The following is a 24,563-nucleotide window of genomic DNA, read 5'->3' on the forward strand; positions in this document are numbered from 1 at the left end:
TCATCGTTATTAAAGTACTAATAAAAATTAACACTATATATCATTTGTTCTTACACTTATGTACGTTCATCACGTATATCTGATACCCAAAACTACAGTAGTATCACATCCTTATGTTAATAATTCATTCAATCCTCCCCTAAGTAATGATTTCCGCTTTGCTTTATTCAATGGCAAAGTATATGCAATCCGCCGAAAGTCAATTCTTACGCTTTAAGGCGTATAAAAGGCAGCGCGTACTTAAGCTATTGAATAGATGGTAACCAATTAATATGCAACTCCAACGACAACAGTCCAATGGTTGAACGCGTATCAAATAGACAAAAGAAATATCTGCATACATAGCAGGCCCATTACTCTTAGCTACTGGCACTAGATCACAGGCTCTGCATTCAAAGTCGTGCATTAACGACCAAGCCATTCAAAAGTGTACCGAGCATAATGGCCCTGTCGATAAATTCTCTAGATCTTTAATTTCAAATCTAACGCATAATGAAAAAATTTATACCGCAGCATCGCAGCAATGTATTCAAATAACCTCAGATCGTTTAAGAGCATTGATATTACATAGGCGAATCTTAAAAAAAAGTTGTTAGAATAATTATTGTAAGTACTATGAAATCGATTAAAAATTCGATTTAAATGTTCTCGATCTATCGATATAAAAGCATCATTTTTTCGAACAGGCAAAATACACTAGTTCTCAATTTAGAAATTTTACAATCGCGTGTCGATCCCTGGTTTGTAATTTCAATTCACGTTTATGATATACAGCTTGTATAAATAGTTTCTCGTAAGACTTATATGCAAATATTGGTTTGGTACGTAAGCAGACGTACGGATGTGTTAAAGAGGCGTACATTAGATTACCCAATGATGCCGATCGCCCATTACATTTTAACTATTACGTCAATGAAACAGTGCCTTTGACTTGACTTAATAGTAAGTTGGATGTGATCTATTTGTATTGTATGAGGATGTAGGATGTTATGATTATCGGGCGTAAAAGGATCTTAGTAATGGTATTGATGTACAAATATTTATTTAATCATTCAATATTAATGTACGATAGCACCGTAATATAATATAATATTTTGTATAATTAGTGATTATAAATAGGCTATAACGAGTGCGGCAGAATTAATGATAACAATCTCTCGTTAGTAGTACTTTTGTCGTATAAAAAAGAGTCACCTCCTCGTCGCGCATTACAAAAGAAGTTATCGAAAATGTGAATTACATTGTTTTATTGGTTAAAAGCCATTAATATTATTATTTACAGAAATTTAATCTCGGTAATATTTACATATCACAGTCCGATATTGATAATTGATTATCGATAATTAATGTGAATATTCTACGTTGTTCGTGTAGATTATAAAAATCATGTTATCGTCATGTGATTCTCCTTCTATATATGTTGCATCGTACGAAACTATTTTCTGTAAGTCAAGATTTTTATTTTTACTAGGAAAAAAAAACGAGAGCACAAACTTATTAATTTTCTATCATAATCTTGTAAATGAATCAGAGTCAGACTACCCTTCTTAGTCACCTCCTCTATATATCTTTAATTCTTACACATCGACTCTTATACGAAAACTTACTTTTTATCTACCTAAATTATCAAAATATAATAAATATAATCTATTAGAATATCCGATACAGTATACTAACTTCGAGGATAGGAAAACAGCGAGGACGAATTCTACATCGTTTATGTTGTGAATGACGTAATTTCTTGGCAATGCGGTAATCGGTGTATCTGTATTAAACACGTGTAAGCAATCGCTATTCGTATCCTACGAAAGATGTGCAATAACGCTTGAATCTCGTATTAAATATAGTTATGATCCTACGATAACAGAGATAAAAAACTAATAATTAACAGATAATCAGGTATCACAATTCCGTCAATAATGAAATTCTCTTGATTATAGAAACAAATAGAGCTGCAAGGGGATTGAAGCGTATTGTGCTGCAATTCGTTATGCCTTAACATTCTCTTCTGTTGTTTTGGTAGTAACTTGCAAAGGTACAGAAAACAATGCTTCCCACGGTGACTGAATAGAACTTATCACTGCTTCAGCAGCTCCATTCGAGACAAATTCCAAGATCCACGTTTCTTCAGCCATTGCAACTTCATCCAAGAAGCTCAGGGTAAGAGAGGTACCTTCGTGTGTCTAAAAATAGCACCATGAATATTAATAAAGAACGTAGTTTTAACATTTTCTATTTTCTAAAGTTCTTAATTACCAAGTGATGACCTACCACTTCTATTAAATTACTCATGTGCTGTTCTGTCATTATAGCTGGTATTTCGGGATTTCCTGGCATCAACCAGTGCATTTTGTCTTCGATTATTACTAATGCCGATGAAGTTATCACCAAGCCTGACATCTTGAGTTTCACATTGCGATTCTCAAATCTTAATGTTGCAAATGAGAACATGGCGAGCAATCTGATGCTATCATTCTCTCGATAGTGTTTGGAAGACTTTATTAAGTTGTGCATTAGCGAACTACAATGCTCGGGCACAGAAAACTCTACCTCGCAACTATCCAGCAACCGTAGGTCTGCGATTAGGATGAATTATAAATAATATAACGTTTTAAAATTTAAAGCAATCTGATATAAAGAACGCACCATTGAGATAAAATAATAAATTCGACGTTCTTTGGAAATCCTGTAGAACACACAAAAGGGTTGTGTTGGAAGATTCCTCGCCAAGTTTCATTGGTTGTTCCAATTCAACCAAAACTCCCTGCTTGAAAGGCAAAGGTGCAAAACTACGCAACCTGTCCACTGTCCATGCGACTTCCTTTTGTAACCATCTTTGCGGGTTCTCCCTGTACAAAAATATATATTATAGTTTTGATGAACAGTGCACAAGTCAATAATAAAGTCTACAAAGTCTTTTCTTAGTCATACCCCTCAGGCCCAGTAATTCTTAATACATAAATTTTCGATGTAGACATAACTAAACATCCTGGAAAAGATCCAGCCATATTCTTCATCAATATTTCCGCCTGCACAATAAAAAGTAAAAACATGTAAACTTACAGCAAAATAAAGACAGTTAAACAGCTAAGTGAACTTACACGAAGAACAAGAACAATATCTTCATATTCGTGTTCAAAAACGTTTAAAATAATATGAAGCTTCACTCTATGGTCAACGCTACTGAAGTCTGTGTAAGAGTACTGAACGCCATTTCTTAAAAATTCCGGTTCCTCCTCTTCCTTTGGCGGTGAACACTTGTTTGTACCAATTTTCATACTTTGAAGTAATCCTGATGAAAGGATTTAGATTAATGACAGCATATTTCTGACATACTATATAATTATTAATTTTCAGAAGAAAAGTGAATTTACCTCCTAACATCGAGGTAAGATTTGACACTGGTGTAATTACTGTATCTTTCTCTGTCACAATAGTATCAGACAATTCGGCTTCGTTATTGCTTTTACTCTGAGACTTCTCGCTGGTCTCAACTTGTTTGTTAGTTTTATTCTCGTAAGCAGTGCACACGCTGTCAGTCAATGAACCTACAAAAGTAATAAAATTAATAATAAATGTCAAACTCGAGAATAGAATTCTCACATGATATAACAATGAATTTTATTTGTTTATGCAAACCTGATGAACTACTTTCTGTTAAACCCGTCATAATAGGAGCTGTGTCAGGAATTGTTAAAAGGGACGGAGCAACGGCAATGCGCCTCTCCTCCGACGAGCGTTTCCTACTTGGTGTCACGTTTGCCCTACACGTACATTTCAAAAGTAGAATTCACTTGTTAATGGTACGACTGACTTATATAACGATTAGATGCATTGTCACTTTCATATAAAACAAAAAGTGATACAAAACTCAAAATAAAATATAAATACGTTATTTCTAACGGTACTAACTTTGAACCTTCATCCAAAACTTCGATGCTACTTTGGCTCGGATTGCTAAGGACCTCGATATCGCTTTCATATTTCTTAGCCACAGTACTGGCTGAAGGAGTAGATTCCCTGGATTCGTCCAGACTGGTTGCCGAACCTGTTTATACCGAAAGGCAACAGATTTTCAATTACGAATACATCGTCACCGACCGATTGAAGGTGTAGCGATCATGAATCAATGTTTTTGAACCTACTCCCTATCACGATTCCAAAAAAAAAAAGAACAATTTTTTTTACAAAGACAAACGATACGATCTAAAAGCATAGAGTGACGTACTACTTGAAATCATAAAATACGTTTTAATGAACAAAAAAGAAAAGCGTGTTTTAAGAAGAAAGAGTAGAACGAAGTAAAGTTTTAAAAAACGCCGTTTTTGTCAAAGAAATGTATTAAAAATATTTCTTCGATTATTTCGAGTGACAAGAGACGCTCTGCGATTGAATTTAAAATACGGCTGCTTAGAACTTGTATAGAAAATTTTGCAGCGTGAGACACAAACGTACATGAGGACTTGCCAAGAATTCAATGTGAACAATGTTGACGGTTATTTGAATTAATGCCGATATAGAATTAATGCCGTCTAGGTTTAAGATATTGTATTGCTTAAAAAGTCTGTCAAGACGCATTTGTATTATATATATACATAATATGTACAAAGTGCACAACAATATATGTATATATATTATAACTGCAAAGCATATAAATATTGGAAAGAGCGAATAAGATCTAAGAGTGTAAAGTGTGCTGTGATATGAATTATTGTGACTGAAGCTTACAGCAGACTTGGGCTTGGAAGTGAGAGTCGAAGTGCACCGGAGAAGTGGTGACGGATATAGCTCCACCCTCCGTTTCACCTGCACCGGGGATTAGTATGTTATAGTTCCAATCAACGATAAAACGCATTGACACTCAATCGACAAGACAGTTCTGAGAAAACTTCATATCCTTGGAAAAACTCGCACATTCGCTTACTTCCCACATTCACCTCTACTCGGATGAGTCTTACGCGAAAATGCAAGCCCGTCGCACTGTTTCGCTCTGCGAAGGCGAAAAATAAAAGTACACCAGTAATTGGTGTTTCCATGGTATTATACTACACTAGGTACGATACAAATCGATGCTCGAATGCAATTAGGGTGACTCCGTCAGTTAATGGACGGGCCCCAGCAAATGGACGCGTCACGTAAATTAAATCTATATATAGTGTTTTTGACGTTTCCCTCCAGTGAGGGTGTCCATTCACTGGAGGAGTTTCTTAAGGTGTTCATTTACTGTTGGATTTACCCCATTGACATGTACTGTGGAATTAACCCATTTGCGTACATTTTTGTATATTATAACATTCATATTGCTATCAATGGTTACGAAATTAAATGATTAGTCAATAATGATTTATTATAGTCGGTTCACGAGTTCGGTGTTTTTTTTTTTTTGACAGTGCAAGGAAACCAGTTCTAACCAAATGACACGTGGTTTCCCATGAAATAACGTAAGTAGAAGAATTAAACGTATTTAGCGTAAAATCATGCATATGCATACTATATAAAAAAAAACATTTTATGCAGTGACACGAAGGCCTTGCTAGAGACTTCATTGTTTTCAATCTGTCAAAAAAACACATTAAAAGCATGGACAGACTATACACATTGAATAAAATTAATATTGCGTACGAGAGAGGAAGTGCGAATGAATGGTATGCGAATGGGTCAACAGAAAATAAGATGAAACTAATATTATTTATCCTGATGTCCCGATAGCACAGTACGTCTTTACAAATGAATATTTAAAACAAATTTATATGACATCCCGTAACGTAAATGTATCAGCATAACAGACGAAGTAAAATTCACAGACATTTGTTATTCCGTGTACGTAGATAATGATATATGTAAATACAGTGGAACGGATTAATCTTTAATGTCCAGTAGGACTCACCGAAAGCAGAAAGCTGGTTTGTTTACTGGAATGTTAATTTACTTGGCTCTGTGAAACTATTTAATGCATTCAATAGTCCGATTGATATCCAAATTTTTTTAGTAGTACAATTCGTTAATCAAATTGTATGGTTCTTGGATTTATTAATCAATCATTTAAGACTTGCTGAATAATAGCAGAAATTGCTGTGTGCAGATCTCAATTGAACTGCTGTACAAGTTAGCATCGTAAGATGCATTCGGGGAGTCTGACTGGGCCCGTGACGCGACTTAATAACCCTAGAACTGTATTAGGAGTACGAGGATAAGTATGCTAGGGAATTTTTTATCGAAAATTTTCAACTGAAATCAGTAAGAAAGCTCCCTGTATGGTATAGAGTATTTCTTATCGATGCTTGGCAAGCATTTTACACTACTTTAAATGCATCCAATTGCAATAAATATAAATCAATTTTTCTTTTATAGCTTAACGAAGAAATTGATGGACATGGAAATCTTTTAACTGCAACAGAAAGCGCGCGCCCCACTGTACATACAACTCTCGAGACAGTCAGGAAGGTATACAGTTCTAGGGGTAAGGGAAATGGAAGAGGTTATTTGAATAGGTGAGTTCTTACACGAGCGAGACTGGAAGTTCGGAAATTTCGTACCCAAAAATCTCTTTACAAAAAATACTGTCAGTTAATTTATTACACAACAGTGAAGCCTTCCATAAAAAACATCTGTGATGGCGACTCGACAATCTCTTTGCTGTTCCCTATCCAAAACTTATCGCACTATTGCACAGAAGCACCAGTGGAAATTAAAAAAAAAGGAGCACGCAGGGAAAATTTTATAACTTTGACCTTTACACCACATCACTGAAAATTACTTTCGTATAACCAATCACGAGATTTTTGGTTGTGAAGGTTTCTTGCTTCCAACGTCATCCGTGTGATAACTCACATATTTAAATAGTCTATTCTATTCACCCTTTAGGAGCTTTTCCAAATGATGACGAAGTAGTCGTCCTTGTCGGAAAACTCAGAAAACCACTTCCCTGATTGGCCAAATTCATTTCTCGTAAAAAATTACATAATGAGACGTTAAATTTTACAATCTTACGGCTCCGTACGAGTCACCTGGGATGGCTTTCGTACCAGAAGTAGGCACGTAGGCTGTCTGAGACATTCCATCTCAATAATTTTTTTTACTACAGAACAAAATCGCGCTACCATTTCTGGGTTAAGGAGAGACGTAGCTTATATCACTAAATCCGACATTTCTTTATAGAATTGAACAGGCATTTGAAATGAAAGTTTTCCAAGAATTTATTTGAAGAACACCTGCGAATATATTTCGTATATCCCAAACCGTTCTCTAACCACAAGAAAGAGGGCAAAATGTGGGTTTTGAAGATTTTTTCTCGAATTTAGGACCTTGAGCAAAAAAGCGATGCTAGACGTTCTTCTAATGAATGCTAGAAACTAAAAAACATGTTATGACAGCCTGACATCTTCCGAAAAAGAAATAGAATAAGGAAGCCTTGAACCTATCAAAGACCGAAACACGTATTTCCACATTTGTTTTTGATTTTGAATTAGTTCTTACTTTTTAAGGTTTAAAAACAAGTAACTAAATGCCCATTTGCTCTATAAAGAAAAACAGGACTTAGCGATTTAGTTGCATCCTAACTGCAGATAAAAACACTCAATGTATATTTATAAAAGAACATTAGTAACAATTTACGTTAGAAAAATATTATCTCTACGACTTTTCTGCATTCCTTTTACAGATTTGTTTTCGTAAATGCGACATTTTTGTACAGTTCAAACTTACCGATACTCGAGTGTGACTCAGAATGCTGTAGATCTGTAGCTGCAGGAACATTCAAAGATTGATCTTTCTGTTGACCAGCTTTTATTTTTCCTTCAAAATTTTCTGCGCTTCTCGCATCAGGTGTCGTCAGTTCATCCGTTTGTATAACCAAAGTACTTTGGCAAGTAGGACACTTCGGTGCTTTATTACCTGTTAAATATAATTAATGATCGTTCGCAGGCCAGAGAAAGTTGCTTACACAGAATATTGTTCAGAAAATATTACTCACTAGAGGTTATAGTTATGAGACAATTGTCATCGTCTTGTGAGAAATGTGTAGAACATTTGATGCATTGAAAAACTTTTAACATTATTGGTCGTAATCTTATAGTTTCACCAAGAGTTTGAACGATTTTCTACAAAAAATTTGTCACGTTAATACAATGTTTATATTACATAATCAATGCTGTTTCTGTGTCAATATTAATTTGCTTTTGTAAAATACCTTGGCGTCTTCGAGTTCTAAATAGTATGTCCTATTTTGTCGATCCTTTCGTGTCGTATCAAAAACAATGTCAACACTCGTTTCTTGCCCTCCGCCCATATCACAAGACAATACAGTATTCATTGCCCATCGTTGCTTTACTTCTCTCGTCATAGAATCTCGTTCCTTGATATAGCTACACAATTTTTAAAAACATATTCTTTAGTATGCTAAACAAGTCTATTCAAAAGCAAGAGAACTATTTATAAAGAAAAACTTACTCTGGATTAATAACAAGAAACAATTCCTCTCTTTCATGTGTATTTTTTTTCTTCTGAACCAAATACAAATCTCCTATTTCTAAAAGTTCAAAACAGAAGACGAGCTAAAGGATAAATGTCCCGAACTCCGTGTACAATAAAAATAATAAGATATAAGGAATACGAAATATTGGTCTTAATCAATAATAATGGGATTCCAGCGAAAACTATAGGGAACTGAATTCGTTAATTCATTGCAAGCGAACCTATGAATATTGTTATAAAATTAAAAATATCTTACCCTCCTCAGGATCATAATTGTTTTCTACTTCTTTTGGAGATATGTCTGGGATTTCGTCGATGGTTTCGTCCCTATTACTGTCCTCCTGTATCTCACTATCATTATTGTTCTCTTTATTGTTACTGACATCGTTTACCTTGTGTTCACTGAATTGATTATCTCCACTACCAAATGTGTCTCCAATTAAATCCTTAGGAGTCGGACTATTTAATAAATTCAATGAATCTGACAGGTGTGTCGGAGACACGAATGCTGAAGCATTTACTGGAGTACTCGCAGGAGTTTTTGGAAAAGTACTAGTAAGCATGGGACGAGGACTGCGCTCGAGACCCATGATGTCTTGGACAAAAGTGCCAGCATGACTAGTTAACCAGTCATTTTCACCAAATTTTTCACGAAGTGCCAAAATTTGCTTTTTGATCTCCAAATGATCAGTCAAAGTTTCTAAATAAAAGTAAAACATCTTTAAAGGATTTACGGAAAAAAGAATTATACTTTAATAATTACCTATACTAGAAATTGGTGTAGAACTTTCTATTGTTTTAAACTCAGCAATCACAGCTTCTTTTACGTTCCTCTTTCTCCTGCTTCTCATTACACTTTTTTCTACACTCTTCATTAATTCTGATGATTGACTTTCCGTCATAGATGCATTAATAATGGACGTCTCTACCGACGCAGATGTGACATCCGAAGTTACTGAACCCGACAAAGAAGCCAAATCATCTCTGGATACAGAACGAACAGATCTAATTGCAAACATTCTATTTTGTGATACCAATTGCCTTTCCGACTTTGAAAACGGTAAATTATCCAGCACAAACTGAAACAATATCAATGCCATAATAAACGTTGGATTTGTTCAAATTGTATTGTTCACCAATACAATTCATTGTGAGTATATTGTTCATAATGTACATTTTGTAGTAAGCATGTCTCACCTTCCGATCACTCAAACTAGGATGTAAGCGTCTTATAGTGAGTATTCTATGTCTGGGATGATAGGACAATGGATTTCCATCCAACGCCACCCACAAGAGTGCGGACATGGTTTCTAATGGCCATAGCACAGAATGCTCTGTTAAACAATTGTATGACAAATCTAATTCAGTAAGACATTCCAATCCATGTAAACCTGTAAAAGTAATTTTGCATTTTAAAAACAAACATCATGTAAAAGCTACGTTTTGCCAAATGTAATACAAACCGACCATTCAAATTATCTATATAATTGTTTTTCAATATCAATATCTGCAGGGTTTGAAATGATGCTTTATTGAATATCGGTACTGCCTCCAACTTGTTGAAACCAAGATTAATATTCTTAAGACTCGGCAGGCAATTAAGTTCCGTTGCCGTTGATATCAAATTATGACTTAAATCTAACGTTTGAAGCCATGGAGCAAGTTCGAGCGATTTATCTAAACGTGCGAGAGCATTGTATGGCAATGCCAAATGCTGCAAAGAGGCCCAGACAAAGCCAACACCAGCATCACCTCCACAAGCAGCTGTAAATGAATATTTCATCCAGCGTAATGTAATCCATTGGAACCTTAAGGGACTTAAACAAACTAATATACAAAAATATACTTTTTTTAAATACCTAACAGTCTTCCAATTGATCCAACACCTCTTCCACCAGCACAAACAACACTTTCCAACTGTCCCCTAATACCTTGTATTCCTCTTACTAGTTCAATACACACTTTATGTAACTCCAAGTATTTCAAGTGCCGAAATTTTCTAATATCGATGCTAACTTTAGCGTCATTAGAATTGTGTGTAACTTTCAAACCAATTGTTTTTTGCACAAAGTCATGTAAAAATTTAAGATCTCTAAATATATCTATTTTGGAGCTATTACAAACTTGAAAAGAACACTCCAAATCTTCGCTCTCATCAACAATTAGAGAAAATGCTTCGTTGAGGTCATTGAGCAATGTAGTTGATAAAGACAGCTTGCTTGTAGCACTTAGTACTTTATCACCATTTTGACGTAACAGTCTCGCCAAATCGGATATCTCCTGCATGCTCGGCATGCTTTGTGGATTGTAAGACATAGCAGACATGTTGTATTCCAATGACAAAGTATACAATAGTTTGAGACAATTTTCTGGTCAACGTTAATAGATGCAGCATATCATTTTTTACTGAAAAAGACAAGAAAACGTCAGAGAAAGTTTCAGTCCTCAGTTGCAAAACAATTATACTTTGTATCATATGCGTGGTAACGTAAATATAAAAATACTTGCTGTCACAATACATAACAATAACAAATATGTATATCTTTCATTATGTAAGTATGTAATTTTAATTTTATCACCATTCCATACCCCTATATCATAGCTGCAATAATCTTCTTAAAATTTCATAATGAAGACGTATCTCCAGTCTCGCAAGAGGAAATATTTGTATACCTTATAAATAATATCAAACGTCGTACTCTACTAATCTTCTTCTTGTGACGACGACTGACGTTATTTCAGCATGTTTCTATTTCTCATTTCCGTCATATGTTATCGTATGGGGTGCTTTACAATGCGTAACGTGTGTATACTTCAGTCTATTTGAGTAAACACAAAACTATATCATTGGTGATTTCAAAAATATTCTGCTGGAGCTAGCGAATAGCAGGACATTGTATTGGCACAAGTTGAGTAATTGGAAACCACCCATGGTTGTCTATACTAATATCTGAGGTTATCAATTTAAAATATCGAATTATGTGATTCGTTTAAACGGTTTTTTGCGTTTTTTAATGAAATTTATAATAATTGTATATGCTAGCAATTTCAACAACAGTACGTTTCTAAAAGTGTTTAGCTCAATCGATGCAACAGATTGCTTAATGGTTCTAGGGAAATGAACAGCTACTTTTCAATCCTCCCAACAGTGATCATTCTAGACCAGTGACGAGTAGGGAGATGCACAACGCTACGGTTTTAGACGAAACCAAAAACATGGCGCTAAATCGGAGCGGTGAGTCCGGGAGTAAGATTTTGTGATCATCGCCTCCGTTGATAATGCATATCCCATCGTAGCCGAGCTGAATGTGATCACGAACATGTAGCCTGGCCAGCAGAAGTTCTCCGCAACTTTCCGCTGGTTCCCAGAGCAACCCTTAGAACGAGACCGCTCATCAGATATTGTCTAAATATTTTTTTTGCAATCTTAAATTCGAGTGCACAGTGTAAGCTCGATAAGATTTACTAAGATAAAAGCCAGCACCTCATGCCTACCTGTGTTAAGGAGTGCAGCGATGCGGTGCTAGCTTCCATCATTATTTAACAATAGTTGCAAGCGGACCTATGGTCCCAACATTGCGTACTAGAGAGAACTATTTCGGAACTGTTTGAAGGACAATCTGAAAACAACACTGAAAGCCAGCTCCTTATGCATACCTGCGCTGAAGCATATGGTGCGACTAGTATCCTTAATAGGTATTTTACCGATGTTACGTAGCAGAACTATTGTTAAAACCTATCAGGAACTATAGAACTCCTCGAGAACTATTGAAAAAGCCTATTGTTGAAACATTTTTAAGAGATTTTAAAAAAGTACGGTGCTGGAGCTGACACTCGTATAGCATCTCAATTTTTGAACAATGTTTCATCAATTAACTATTTCAATAGTTCTAGAGGAGTTCTATAATTCCTGATAGATTTTAACAATAGTTCTGCTACGTAACACCATTAAGATACGTATTTTCCAAAAATTGAGGTGGCAGTCGTGAGCAATTTTTATTAATTAAAACACCACCAGGGTCACTGGGACATTAATTAAGCTCATAGCAGTCTCATGCGCTTATCCCTACCCTTATCTGTCTTCTCCTTATCAATTATTATGGCTACCATAAATGCCCTTTATTATTTAAAATTTATATGAAATACTTAGTGCAGCACACTGCATATAATTATTCTAGACGTGCAAGCTTAGTGACGTGATTTTTCGATTCCCGGTCACAAGGCGACTCCGGCTACCGATACAGATAACGTTCTCGCTTTCTGGTCCCCTTTGAGTCTCCACGGACCGGCAGAAGTGCGGGTGAAATATCGGCGCTGGAGATGGGCAAAGAGCTGTATAGTTGGCGGAGATAGAGTTTTGATACGGTTAAGGGAAGGCAAGGAACCCCCAGACCCGAGTTAAGGAGTAGTGCCCAGCTGTCATCCGATGCCCTGGGGAAGCAATCGGACGTACCGATCCGCTAAGGAATGCTCTTGATTTGGTTTAAAGGGACGACTCGAGGGAGGTGGAAGAGTTATCGGCTATAAGGATCTCGACCAATCAGATGATCAGAATGATTAGTTCTCGAATTTGGCTATTGTTGATGCAGTCTGTCTCGGGGCACCGACCGAGATGTCACGAGCTGCTTCGCGCTCCCGTGCTGTCTGTTGATAGTTTTTTAGCCGTGTTTCGATACGGTATAGCAATTTCTCGCTCGTGTTGTTCTCGCGTTGCTCTCGCGATATCCAGGAAATTCTATGGATTTCCTGTGAGTGTTCCGGAAGTGCAGTGCCGTGCCCCAGTGCAGTGCCCACCCGAGTGTCTTGTGGATGCAGTTCTCGGCCTTCACGGATCAGCTGCACCAGCTCCGGTGAGTACTCCCAATTTATTAATTGGTGAAGGGATTTCGATTTGATAGGTCCGATTCGTTCTTTTACGTTCTCGAGTCGTCGCTCTCTGTCTTTCACACTATTTGCCTGACTCTTACTTTGACTCTCTCTACCTCGACCTAGCAGTCTGAGCGGCCGTGCATTTCCGTAACCGTCCGCTCCCGTTCGTGCATTCAGTTGCGTTTGCTGATTTTACGCGACCCCAAAGATCAGCACCTACGGTTGCGTTTCTCGATTTTACGCGTCCCCGAAAACCTATAGGATCCGTTAAGTTATCGTCTTTTTGATAGGTTCCGTCAGAGCTCTCGTTCTGGCGGAGTTGGGCCTGTTCCGCCCCAACTCCTAATTCATACCGGCTCGTCAGTTCCCGGTGAAAAAAGAATTGGCTGGCGCCCGCCTGGCTTGCGGATGCATAAGCGAAGAGTGGGCGGCCGAAGGTAACGTAGGTTGGTTCTCGAATTTTTCGCTATCGGTGTCGAGTAAGAAAGATATGTTGCAGTTTATATAAGCTAACTTACGCTAGCTTATTATTTAATCTTTATATAAATTACTTGGCGCAATACACTGTATCCAACTATTCTAGATGTATACGCTGATATATGGATGGGCTTACAATATTATTTTGCAAAATGTATATTTGCGATAGTCATTCGCACACATACTATGACTATCTCATTCGAAAGAGTATAGTCTCTAGTACATCACCACTGCGCTCCATCGTTTGCAATTTCTTAAAAATGTTTCAACAGTACGCTTCAATAGTTCTCAAGGAGTTCTATAGTTCCTGGTAGGTTTTAACAACAGTTCTGCTACGCAACATCGATAATATATCTATTAAATGTACTGGTGGCATCATACACTTCAGTGCAGGCAAGCATGAGTTGCTGGCTCTTGTCATATTATACTTACCGTGCTTACAGTGTGCACTCAAATTTAGGATTGCAAAGAAAAAATGTTAAGGCTATATCCGATAAGCTTCCTCGTTCTAAGTGTTGCTTTGGTAACCAGCGATAAGTAGCGGAGAGCCTCTATCTGCCAAGCTAAGTACACGTTCGTGATTTTGATGAACTCAGCTACGACGGGATCCGCATTATCGCCGGAGGCAATGGTCACTAAACTCTGCTTCCAGACTCGCCGCTGCGTTTCAGCGCTATGTTTTTCGTATCGCCTAAAACCGTAGCGTTGTGCATCTCCCTCTTCATCTCTGTCCAGACAAACCTATTGATCATCATTTCGTTGATACATCATCGTCCAGAATAAAATCCCTAGTGTTAGCATTCTAACCTTAAAAATAATCGGTTTCGTGTTAAAAAATGAAGACGTTCATGATTTTTTTAAGCATCTTTTTGTTGTTAAATACAAATTTCATAAATGAATCTACAGCGACAACACAGAAATCATGGCGTGACAAGGATATAACTGATATGAACGATGCAGATTTGGAACACTTATTGGAAGAATGGGAGGTAGAAAGAGATATTTGATAAACAATGTCTCAATTTCGAAATAGCTTATAATTTTATTTAAAAAGTGCAGAAAGTAGAAGTTACTATTATAACATTTAATTATAGAAAGACGATGAACCCCTAGAACCAGATGAACTTCCAGAACATCTTAGACCAAGTCCTAAGATAGATTTATCACAGGTCAGTGTGGTACTACATGCGTAACATAAATAAACTATATTTTTAAAATAGTATAGTACATTCTTTGCAGATAGATATGTCAAATCCTGATAATGTGTTAAAAATGACCAAAAAAGGAAAGGGTGTAATGATGTTTGTTGATGTCTTAGAAGAGCTTTCAGAGGAAGAAGCTGACGTTGTAATGAAAATATGGCAGAGCAGTCTCCATAATAATCACATCATAGCAGAAAGGTAGAACTTGTATTATATTTGTTTATTTATTCATCTGTCACAAACAGTTGAAATGTGTGCTTTGTGATAATTGTAGGTATCCTATTGATAAAAAGAGGTCTGTGTACTTATTCCCGGAAGGCTCGCAAGCCATTGATGCTAAAAATTATTTGATAGAACAACCTGAATTATCACATATTACTTTAGAAGGTCAAATGTATCATGGCAAAAATTCCAAAGCAGTAAGTAAAATATATAAAGTTAATGGAATCTTAAGTGATACAAAATGGTATAATTTATTGTTCAATATATTCTAGAAGACAGCCGACACTGGAGCACAAAATGTACTAAACACTAAACCTAAGAAAAAAAATAAAAAGAAATCTGAATTGTAAATTTATTAAAGAAAATGTTTCTGTAATATTCTCCGAAAAAATTTACTTTATAATAATATACATATACTAGTTCCTTTTATATCAGAAAAATGAATGAAACATTTTGGTTGTATATGATTTTTGTTTGTTTCATATAAATCATTTTCTACAATATGCACTAATGACATTTAATCAAGAATGAATAAAGTCATATGTCCCAACCTAATGTTAAAATATTTGAATATTTAAATAACGAATAAATGGTTTACATGAACCAAGCTATTCAACAATTGTTAGCAGCTAATATCTATTTCCTGAGCTCAATAATTTCATAAAGTTAAATGAAATACAATAGTTTACAAATAAATTTTATTGTGCTTCAAGTTACATAATATCAAATTATCAATGTGCTTTATTTAGTTAAACTTGTTTTACTAGTTCCGGAATCTGTCTGTGCATTGTGCATTGCGTTAACTTCTCTTTGCAACTCTTTGACAACACTCGCAAGAGCATGTGGATTTACTCCATTTTCGCATAGCCTTACACAAATGCTAAGAGTAGCAGCATCCAAGTTGGTGTTCAGCAATTTAGAAATTTGATGTAATGTTTGGAACGTTTTACGAGCCGCATTAACCTGGTAATTCACAGGCTCTGGCATGCTGGCCCGATTTCGTTCCCTGTTAAACATACAATTAGATCATTATAATTGATTATTTAAAATATTAAAATCACATAATCAAAGAGTAATAATGCTACTTGTAAATGGATAAATTTTCAGAATTTCATTTCACAGTTGGTTCTAAAGTCTTGCCAACAGCTTAATATATTGAGACCTCATTGGGATTTTGCCAAAAAGTATAAACTGTCCTATTAAAAAATAATAGCAAACTATGCTGCTGTAATTCGAACCAAGGAAACAATATGTTTTTGATACATTTATAACATTTACACATTTGTTTTTCTATTTAGGAGATTACCGTTTCATTGAGAGCTATAGAATAGTTATGTTAAGTAAACGAGTTTTTAAGTACATCGTGCCCTATATTTTGTCTTCTAACAACATTAAATTAATGTGACCTAAACACATTCATGGTCAGACCCTAACAGAGATATGGAGTAATTTGAATATAAAAAGTAGACATCGCGCTATTGAGATTTCAATTATAAGTCTCTTAGTGATCATTTGTAATATAGTTAAATGTAATCGTGCGAATCTGCATGGTAGTTCTATGAAATAAAAATTGATAAGAAAAGATACATATACTGTCAAATGTTCAATAAGTACGAGAACGGCGAATACTAATTGTTTTGTTTAGCTCGATCATTAGTGAAATGGTTATCGCCTACGCGTATACGGAGATGGTACGACCAAAAATACTTACTCTCCGGCGTTAGACAGTTTTACGCAACGAACGGTCACAGTTAGAGAAAATATCTCTCGGGGCGTTGAATTGCACAGTTAAATAGAGCTTTTAAATCGCTAGCTTTCTTTCTCGTTAGTGCGCGACACCTTAGAAAATTTTACTGTTTTGGATAATATCACGGAGATGACAACCAGGGAAGACACGAAGAAAAGGATGCAAGAGGATGGCGGTTACAATCTTGAGAGTAACAAACTTTTTTATTTCTTTATTTTGTACAGTTACAGGTCTCTCAACTGGTGAAACTATTGGTATTTAACTTTTAATTGGAATTCATGGAGTATCACATTTCTTGTTCATATTTAAAAAATTGCGAAATAATGCTTGCGCAAGAATATTCTTTAAACACGTTCCTAGCGTATTTCGCTATGTGGCGCAAGACTTTGTCGGCAGGAGATAGAAATAATCTCTTCTGTCGAGAAGTCGGTAAAGTAAATGTACATTATATGAATCGCTACTAAGTTAACTATCTGGATTGAAATTTCCATCAATGATTAAATTTGCATCGTATGAACGCAGCCTAACGAAGTAGGTGTGACGATCAGTCAGCTGATTCTTGCAAGGCTTACGGGATCGGCTTGGGAATTGTTATTCCCTTCACTCCAGGAAAATCTTGATTTTCACTTAAAAACAATAGTTGATTAACGATGGCGCTTCATTCTGCAGGAAAAGGAAAACTTCTTGCCGTTATTGGTGACGAGGTATACAATGTTTAATTAACTATTTTGATATATGTCATATTACTTGGAACATTATAAACGAAATTATTAATGTTTTACAGGATACTTGCGTGGGATTCCTGCTGGGAGGTGTTGGTGAAATCAATAAGAACCGTCAATCCAATTTTATGGTGGTTGATAAGAGTATGTTACCTACTTTATGTAATACTTGAATATAGTTGCTCCAAAAAATCGAAACTTTTATAGTGACCTAGCATATACGATATTACATGCAAGAGCATATACGATATTACATGCAAGTTAGTCGTCATTTTCTACTCACATACATAATGCCATAGCAATACCGCTGTTATATTGTTATGAAAATGCATGGGAAATTATAAGGTTGTATTTTTTTTGGAAGCTGTCAATGTATAAATATTACTTCTAATCATGCGAAGCAGATAAAAGTATACTTTCTATATGTTTTTCTTATATTTATTACAGACACTGCAGTTAGTGAAATTGAAGATACTTTCAAACGTTTCATCAAGCGAGATGATATTGATATCATACTCATAAATCAAAATGTAAGCTGGAAGATTGATGAAAGACATGAACTAATGAGACTAATTAAATCAATTTACAGTCATAAAACTATTTTTGTTGTGCCACAGATTGCTGAAATGATTCGTCATGTCATTGACAGTCACACTCAGCCTATTCCATCTGTCCTAGAGATTCCAAGCAAAGACCATCCATATGATGCGAGCAAAGACTCGATTTTGCGGCGTGCAAGGGTAAGCATCCATGGACATCATCTTGATCAGAATGTTACCACGGCTCAACCTTTATACTATTTTATGCAGTTATTTTTACTCCTTAGTCACACAAATAATTTATTTTTCAGGGTATGTTCAATCCGGAAGATATTCATTAATGTACAATATTTCAGCACACACTGAATTGGTAATGAGAGTATTGTATACTAAAAGTATTTACGGACCCATGTATAATTTATTAGAGTAACCAATAGGTCCACGTTACACAAACTATTCCTGTGAATATAAATAAGAAAGTCTAACATTCCATCACATAGCGACTCTTATAACTTTTACCACACTTAAAAATTTGCTTATTGCAACTACCCTAAACAAAAGTGCATAATGAAATTTGTGAACGTATCAAATACATATTCAAATTGGCATTGGTATAACTTGTAAAATGTAAAATCTTTTAATCAGTTGATGGAAATTGTAAAATATTATATGTCAAAGATTATCCCATCGAATTCTTTAAATATTCAGTTTTGTTAGATGAATCATCATACCTGTTTTTCCTCTCTTACAATTAACCAGAAGTATATAAAATATGTACATAATTGAATGAATAAAAGATTACATCATTAAAGTAAATCACTTAATTTATTTTTTTCATTATAAATGTATACAGATCAAATAATAATATAATGCATAGGGTAACAAAATCTTTTAATTTCAGATTGAGACTGAATATTTTGTAAAACACATCTACCTATAACCACAGACAAAACAAAATCAATAAAATTATTAATGTTATGTATATAAAGCCAACCCCTAACAATAAATAACCACAGATAAAACAAAAAAATCAATTACATGATTAACATTATACATACAACCGACCTTAAATGAATATCTACATATTCTAGTTCACTGAAATCAATAAATTACATAGCCGGAATAGGCGACCATTACAAGAAAATATGGTTTCAATGAAAAGACAGAGAGACGTAAAAAATTCTTTCGAGATAGTCTTATGCCTAAATAGGAGGCTTAGTTAATAAATAACTATTTTTGTACATATCGTTTATACAAAGATATCGATAGGAAAACAAAATATATTATTCATTTTTTTTAGAGATTTCAATCCTTTGAACATATTTGTTACGCATTCTACACGTATCCGTTCACGTAATGTTATCTGCATATACATATATAATAACCAAACAAAGATAAAATTTAAATTAATCAAAATCGTGCAAACAAATACAATTTATGCGTACTGCGCTCATTCATAAATAATACTTGTATCGATATTGCTATAAATTTTGTTCTTGATAGATTATACGATTCAATGACATATCCATTGTCTACAATTTTCATCCTTTCCCAAATAAGTAACGAATCACTTGGGAAATAATGTTTTGTATAATACGTTATGCATTTTATTATTTAAAACAATCTTCGCACTTCTTTAACCACTTAAGTTCATACTTTTCATACTTCGTACTTCATTGTTTTGAACACACGTGTGTTTTGGGATTTTAAGTACACACAACTTAATACGATAATAGTATCAAATGCATTCCTGCCACTTGGACCTCTAGTGAGGGCATAAAGCTACCAAGGAGCAAGAAGAAGATCAAGTGCATTCGGTCAGTTCATGAGTTCTCTCAATGTTTATACTTATGATTATATCTAGATTTTGTTCCCCATAAGATAATAAAGCAAGAAACAATACAGAACAAAAAAACAGAACGCTTCTTTGTACCCTTTCGGTAAAAGCATCAATGTAAATGGAGAATTTCCTACAAGGTCCGTCATGTAAGTTTTTCTTGAGCATAGCCAAAATTTCACTTTAAATTCTATCTTTTTTTTAAACCTATCAATGGTCTTTGGCTTAACTTTTTCATGTATGACATTCTTCTATTTTTCACAGAAATCAATTTTGGTATAAGCAACGCGGGATAACTTTCATTACAGTTGGAAGTAGATCTCACTTTTAGATTACGAAATCCCCGTTAACGACAAATACTCGTGCACTTTAGATGTGCAAGATCAGACGCAAAAGCAATGACTATGAATTAGCACATCAACTCGCGCGATAACATAACATAACGTACATATTAACAAAAAAGAAAGCAATACAAATCCAATACAGTGGCATTAAACAAAAATCATAATATATAACTTTATTGTCTAGCCACTGTATGAACGTTCGCTGTAAAATATCATAAATGATAAAAAAATTAGATTTTATGGATCTAATCATCTCGTTCCTCTCGTGCACTCATGAATAGTTTTTGTATCGTATGTGTGGCTTTCACTATAAAGAACAGGAATCCATTTTAGATATTCGTTAAATTTTAAATATAGCTATCAGAATTATGACGACTTACCATTCAAGTTTTGGAACCCCCTAGGTCTTTGCGTCCAGACAACACCCATATAATATGCAGGAATGCCTGACAAAGTAATGACAGCACCCATGCCCACTTCGTAAGGCCTTTCATAACAAGGCACCAGTACCAAGAATGCACATACAACTACGAATGTTATGGGAACCCATAGTGAGACCTAGGTATCGAAAGAATTAGGAAAATATTTTTTTACTGCGTGGCTCAATTAAATTTATATAAGAAAAAGTAGAATAGTCTACCTTGATAGGCCGCATCATGTTTGGCTGCTTGTATCTGAGCCACAGTATTCCAGCCACCGATAGCATTATGAAAAATGATTCAACTATACTGCAGTAGGTGATAAGTACGAAAACATCACTTGTGCACAGCATCATTAAGGATAAAATGCACTGAAACATTGGATTGAAGCAGAATGTATAAAAATTATACAAGAAATATGTATCCAAGTATTATACCTACCAAGAACACTAAGGCAGGGGTCGGAGTAAGTCTTCTGACATTGATATGGCTCAGCATCGATGGAAAATGTCCATTCCTAGCACCCACGAAACACATCCTCGATGACGTCATGATGTGAACGCTTAATCCACCAAATGCCGATACTGCTACCATTAAAGGTATCGTCCAAGCCATAACGCCAAGTAACTGATCACCAAGTGTCTACAGTTGATGAAAAACAATGGTAGTGACAATGGTTAAATTCCCAAACATCTTAGTGTATACAATTTGAATAAAACTAATACTGACTACAGCGATTGCATGAGATGATATCATGGCTGTTGGTGTTAGAACAGATAAATAAGCTATGTTTGCTAACACGTAAATCAGCGTAACCAATGGTAGCGATATGTATATGGCGCGAGGCAAATTCCTGTAAAAAAAATTGTTAGATGTGGTTTGGTTTTTATATAACATAGGAAAGATCGACAATAATCTAATGCATGTGCTTACACGTAGGGATCTTTTAGCTCTTCTGTCATGAAATTTAGATAATTCCAACCAGAATAGGAAAATATACCAGAGTAGAAGGCCACTGCAATTTTTCCCGGGTCCGTCGTGGTACCCTCGAACGCATTTTCAAAGTTTTCCGCATGTCCTGTAACATGTAATGTAATGTAATCTTAATTAGGATAAGTATTGTGAGACGAAATCTAGCATATATACAATTTCACGATGAAAGTTTCAGTTCAATCATTTAAATAGATTATACTTCGATATAAATCTGAGGACATGTAAATTACTGGAATGAAGCTTACCCATCATTAACCACGTTAATCCCGCAATAATTATTATCACCAGAGCAGCAATTTTAGCAAACATGAACACATTTTGCATTTTTGACGTTTCTTTCACGTCGTAACAATTGACAAATGTAAGTAAACCTGATAAAATGTTTACAGATATAGTATCAATATTCAAGGTAAGGAAATTAAGATTTGTATGTCTTGTAATACTTACAAATAGTAAGTGCTGCAATAAGTCTTACTCCAGCATCTGGTATGGGGCAATTGGGAAAGAACGGTTGGAGAACGTATTGAGCAAAAGTTAAACCCATGATAGCATTGGTTGTAGGTCTACAAAAACAAAATCAAATGTACGTTACAAGATAGTATTGTTATATGAAATTCCTTCGTTGTTTTTTTAAAATTAATTTGTTACTCACACAAAAATTAAATTAGCAGCCCATAAATATAGAAAAGACGGCAGCGCTCCAAATGCCTCATGAATATAAGCATAATCTCCTCCACTGCGAGGTATACTTGTACCCAGTTCAGCATAACAAAGGGCACCGACCATCGACAGAAGTCCACAAAGAACCCATATGATTAGAGACAACCCTACACTACCTACTTCTTGAATAACACCCTTGGGTGAAACAAAGATACCTATAAAGAATTATTATTTGCATATTATCTACATTTCATTTTATATTGCACAATCACTAATACCAGACAAGTAACTTACCAGAGCCAAATATTATTCCTAAGATAATTGCAACACCTTCCAATAAACCAAGTTGTTTCTTCATTCGTACTTTTCCGACTTTTTGGTCATCTCCATTGACCGTAAATTTCGCATCACCCGCTGAATTCATTAATTGAATCTCACTAGGAGATTCGTGCGTTACTTGTTTCACCATTTTACTTTAAAAAATTGCAGGTTTACCTATATAAACACGAAATTATTAACCCTTTTATAATTTATGTACATACTGTATAATTTCTGCAAGTGTATAAATATTGGAATAATTTCTAATGTATTAGAAGGTAATTGCTGATGTTATCAAATTATTTCTTTGCAAGAACTGCAAATGTCATGTTACCACACGTCCATATCCATACTAAAAGTTTTGAGAAGTGAGGCTTGTCTACAGCACCTATCTGATTACGCTGTTGTAGCATAAAAATGATACAACAGCGTAATAATATAACAGCTCATATGTTTACAAGCAGTGAATGTTAACGGGAGTTAAATGCAAAACTCTATAATCAGTTATACCATTCTTTCAGTTCAATATATATACATAAATAGATAAAGCATACAATTATTTTAAATCGTAACTATCAAGCGTATGAATACAAAAATGAATATACTAAACAATGATTACAGATCCACTTTTTCCAAAGCATATATAAGATATCTATATAGGATGATAGATAGTATAAGAATAATATAAGGTATTTATAAATATGTTATTCAAAGAATGTCATCACTCTGTACTATTTAACACAGAGGTAAATTCAAAATAATGAAGTTTCCAAGAAATGACTCCTAAGTACCAGATTGTAGTTTCACTTCTATGTAGCTTCAATATATAAGGCACAAATAAATATTCAAAATTCTTAACATGGACAAAAACTTACCAAATATAATTTCCTTGGAATATAATATGAATTAAATTTATCAAGGCGTTTTGTGTTTCTGTAGTTTCTACTAAGTATAGGAAGTATGATGTACGATGCAATAGGTACAAGAATTTGCAGAGATCTCTAAGACTGCTGTTATACCTTGGAATTGCTGCTCCAACATTCTCTAGAAAAGAAAAAAAAAGAGTATAAATACTACAAGAATCAAACTTTCTCGAAGTTTGAAATACTTTAAGTCTGTAATAATAGAATATTTAACTTGAATGAAACCTTTTAAGGCAAGAACCTCGTTGCACGTACTGTCCAAAATTTTAAACTCAATTAAAACATCTTCATAAATTAAAGCAATATCCTCTTTTATCGAGTGCGAATGAAAGTAATTTATCGTAAATTACCTGAGAGGAAAATTCGCATAAAATTCCGCATCCACTTTGCTGGAACACACGTGCTAAACTGTCGCCTATGGTCGCCTATGGATCAGAAAACGGGGATTCAAGAATTTTAGGTATCAAATCTCGTTCTCACAGCCAATCGAATCACGTCTTTAACCACTCCGTGGCAGCCTCGACTTTTTGCCGAATAGTAGAGCACAAACTATTGATGCTACATGAAAAAAAGGGAGATCGAATCTATGTATAGGGAAACTTTCATTTTCCTCATTACATATGGAACATCTTAATCATTAAGCTTTTTGTCCTTCATTCATTTGATCGAAACAAATAACGGACTGAAGATCATCATTGGGACCTGGATAATTGACAAAATAAAAATTGTTTGAATTCCAACATTCTAAGTTTGCATATGTTGTGCGTACAGTATACTCATTGATACTTGTAAGGATATAAATTTTTGTTTATTATACTT

General features: G+C 35.0%; 5 protein-coding genes across 11 annotated transcripts; 2 read left to right on the forward strand and 3 right to left on the reverse strand.

Annotated features, from left to right (window-relative positions):
• Nucleotides 1-1,749: 1,749 nt before the first annotated feature.
• On the reverse strand, nt 1,750-11,247 carry LOC107262714 (serine/threonine-protein kinase 11-interacting protein). 4 transcript variants are annotated; one of them, XM_015729192.2, is made up of 19 exons: nt 11,062-11,245; nt 10,332-10,878; nt 9,940-10,236; nt 9,670-9,863; nt 9,236-9,551; nt 8,729-9,172; nt 8,449-8,527; nt 8,189-8,363; nt 7,973-8,099; nt 7,705-7,893; nt 4,729-4,806; nt 3,913-4,048; nt 3,640-3,764; nt 3,375-3,548; nt 3,102-3,292; nt 2,932-3,029; nt 2,647-2,849; nt 2,272-2,576; nt 1,750-2,183 (listed from the first exon to the last, which is right to left on the reverse strand). In XM_015729192.2, the coding sequence occupies exons 2-19, from the start codon at nt 10,795-10,797 to the stop codon at nt 1,989-1,991; spliced, it is 3,792 nt and encodes a 1,263-aa protein (XP_015584678.1). In that variant the 5' UTR covers nt 10,798-10,878; nt 11,062-11,245; the 3' UTR covers nt 1,750-1,988. The 4 variants fall into 4 exon arrangements, with proteins under 4 accessions (XP_015584678.1, XP_024935876.1, XP_015584679.1 ...); XM_025080108.1 differs by lacking the exon at nt 2,932-3,029 and having other exon boundaries at nt 3,064-3,292; nt 11,062-11,247; XM_015729193.2 differs by lacking the exon at nt 4,729-4,806.
• A 3,194-nt stretch (nt 11,248-14,441) lies between these two features.
• On the forward strand, nt 14,442-15,620 carry LOC107262751 (LDLR chaperone boca). Its single transcript, XM_015729271.2, has 5 exons — nt 14,442-14,807; nt 14,913-14,987; nt 15,058-15,218; nt 15,295-15,439; nt 15,515-15,620. The coding sequence occupies exons 1-5, from the start codon at nt 14,655-14,657 to the stop codon at nt 15,590-15,592; spliced, it is 612 nt and encodes a 203-aa protein (XP_015584757.1). The 5' UTR covers nt 14,442-14,654; the 3' UTR covers nt 15,593-15,620.
• Nucleotides 15,621-15,923: 303 nt separating this feature from the next.
• Nucleotides 15,924-16,248, reverse strand: LOC107262753 (mitotic-spindle organizing protein 1). Its single transcript, XM_015729273.1, has one exon. It carries the CDS (start codon nt 16,227-16,229, stop codon nt 15,984-15,986), a length of 246 nt encoding a protein of 81 aa, XP_015584759.1. The 5' UTR covers nt 16,230-16,248; the 3' UTR covers nt 15,924-15,983.
• A 1,263-nt stretch (nt 16,249-17,511) lies between these two features.
• On the forward strand, nt 17,512-18,932 carry LOC107262752 (V-type proton ATPase subunit F 1). Its single transcript, XM_015729272.2, has 5 exons — nt 17,512-17,693; nt 17,774-17,855; nt 18,159-18,241; nt 18,329-18,451; nt 18,562-18,932. The coding sequence occupies exons 1-5, from the start codon at nt 17,640-17,642 to the stop codon at nt 18,589-18,591; spliced, it is 372 nt and encodes a 123-aa protein (XP_015584758.1). The 5' UTR covers nt 17,512-17,639; the 3' UTR covers nt 18,592-18,932.
• Nucleotides 18,933-19,124: 192 nt separating this feature from the next.
• LOC107262750 (Y+L amino acid transporter 2) lies at nt 19,125-24,303 on the reverse strand. 4 transcript variants are annotated; one of them, XM_015729270.2, is made up of 13 exons: nt 24,095-24,296; nt 23,970-23,998; nt 23,697-23,865; nt 22,798-22,998; nt 22,496-22,718; nt 22,291-22,406; nt 22,089-22,214; nt 21,784-21,928; nt 21,580-21,703; nt 21,292-21,492; nt 21,072-21,221; nt 20,812-20,989; nt 20,677-20,738 (listed from the first exon to the last, which is right to left on the reverse strand). In XM_015729270.2, exons 4-13 carry the CDS (start codon nt 22,970-22,972, stop codon nt 20,677-20,679), a joined length of 1,500 nt encoding a protein of 499 aa, XP_015584756.1. In that variant the 5' UTR covers nt 22,973-22,998; nt 23,697-23,865; nt 23,970-23,998; nt 24,095-24,296. The 4 variants fall into 4 exon arrangements, with proteins under 4 accessions (XP_024935843.1, XP_015584756.1, XP_024935844.1 ...); XM_025080076.1 differs by lacking the exon at nt 23,970-23,998 and having other exon boundaries at nt 23,841-23,865; nt 24,095-24,303; XM_015729269.2 differs by lacking the exon at nt 23,970-23,998.
• Between the last annotated feature and the right edge of the window lie 260 nt (nt 24,304-24,563).

Source organism: Cephus cinctus, unplaced genomic scaffold, assembly GCF_000341935.2.
Source record: "Cephus cinctus unplaced genomic scaffold, Ccin1 Ccin1_scaffold0126, whole genome shotgun sequence".
NCBI classification, from domain to species: Eukaryota; Metazoa; Arthropoda; class Insecta; order Hymenoptera; family Cephidae; genus Cephus; species Cephus cinctus.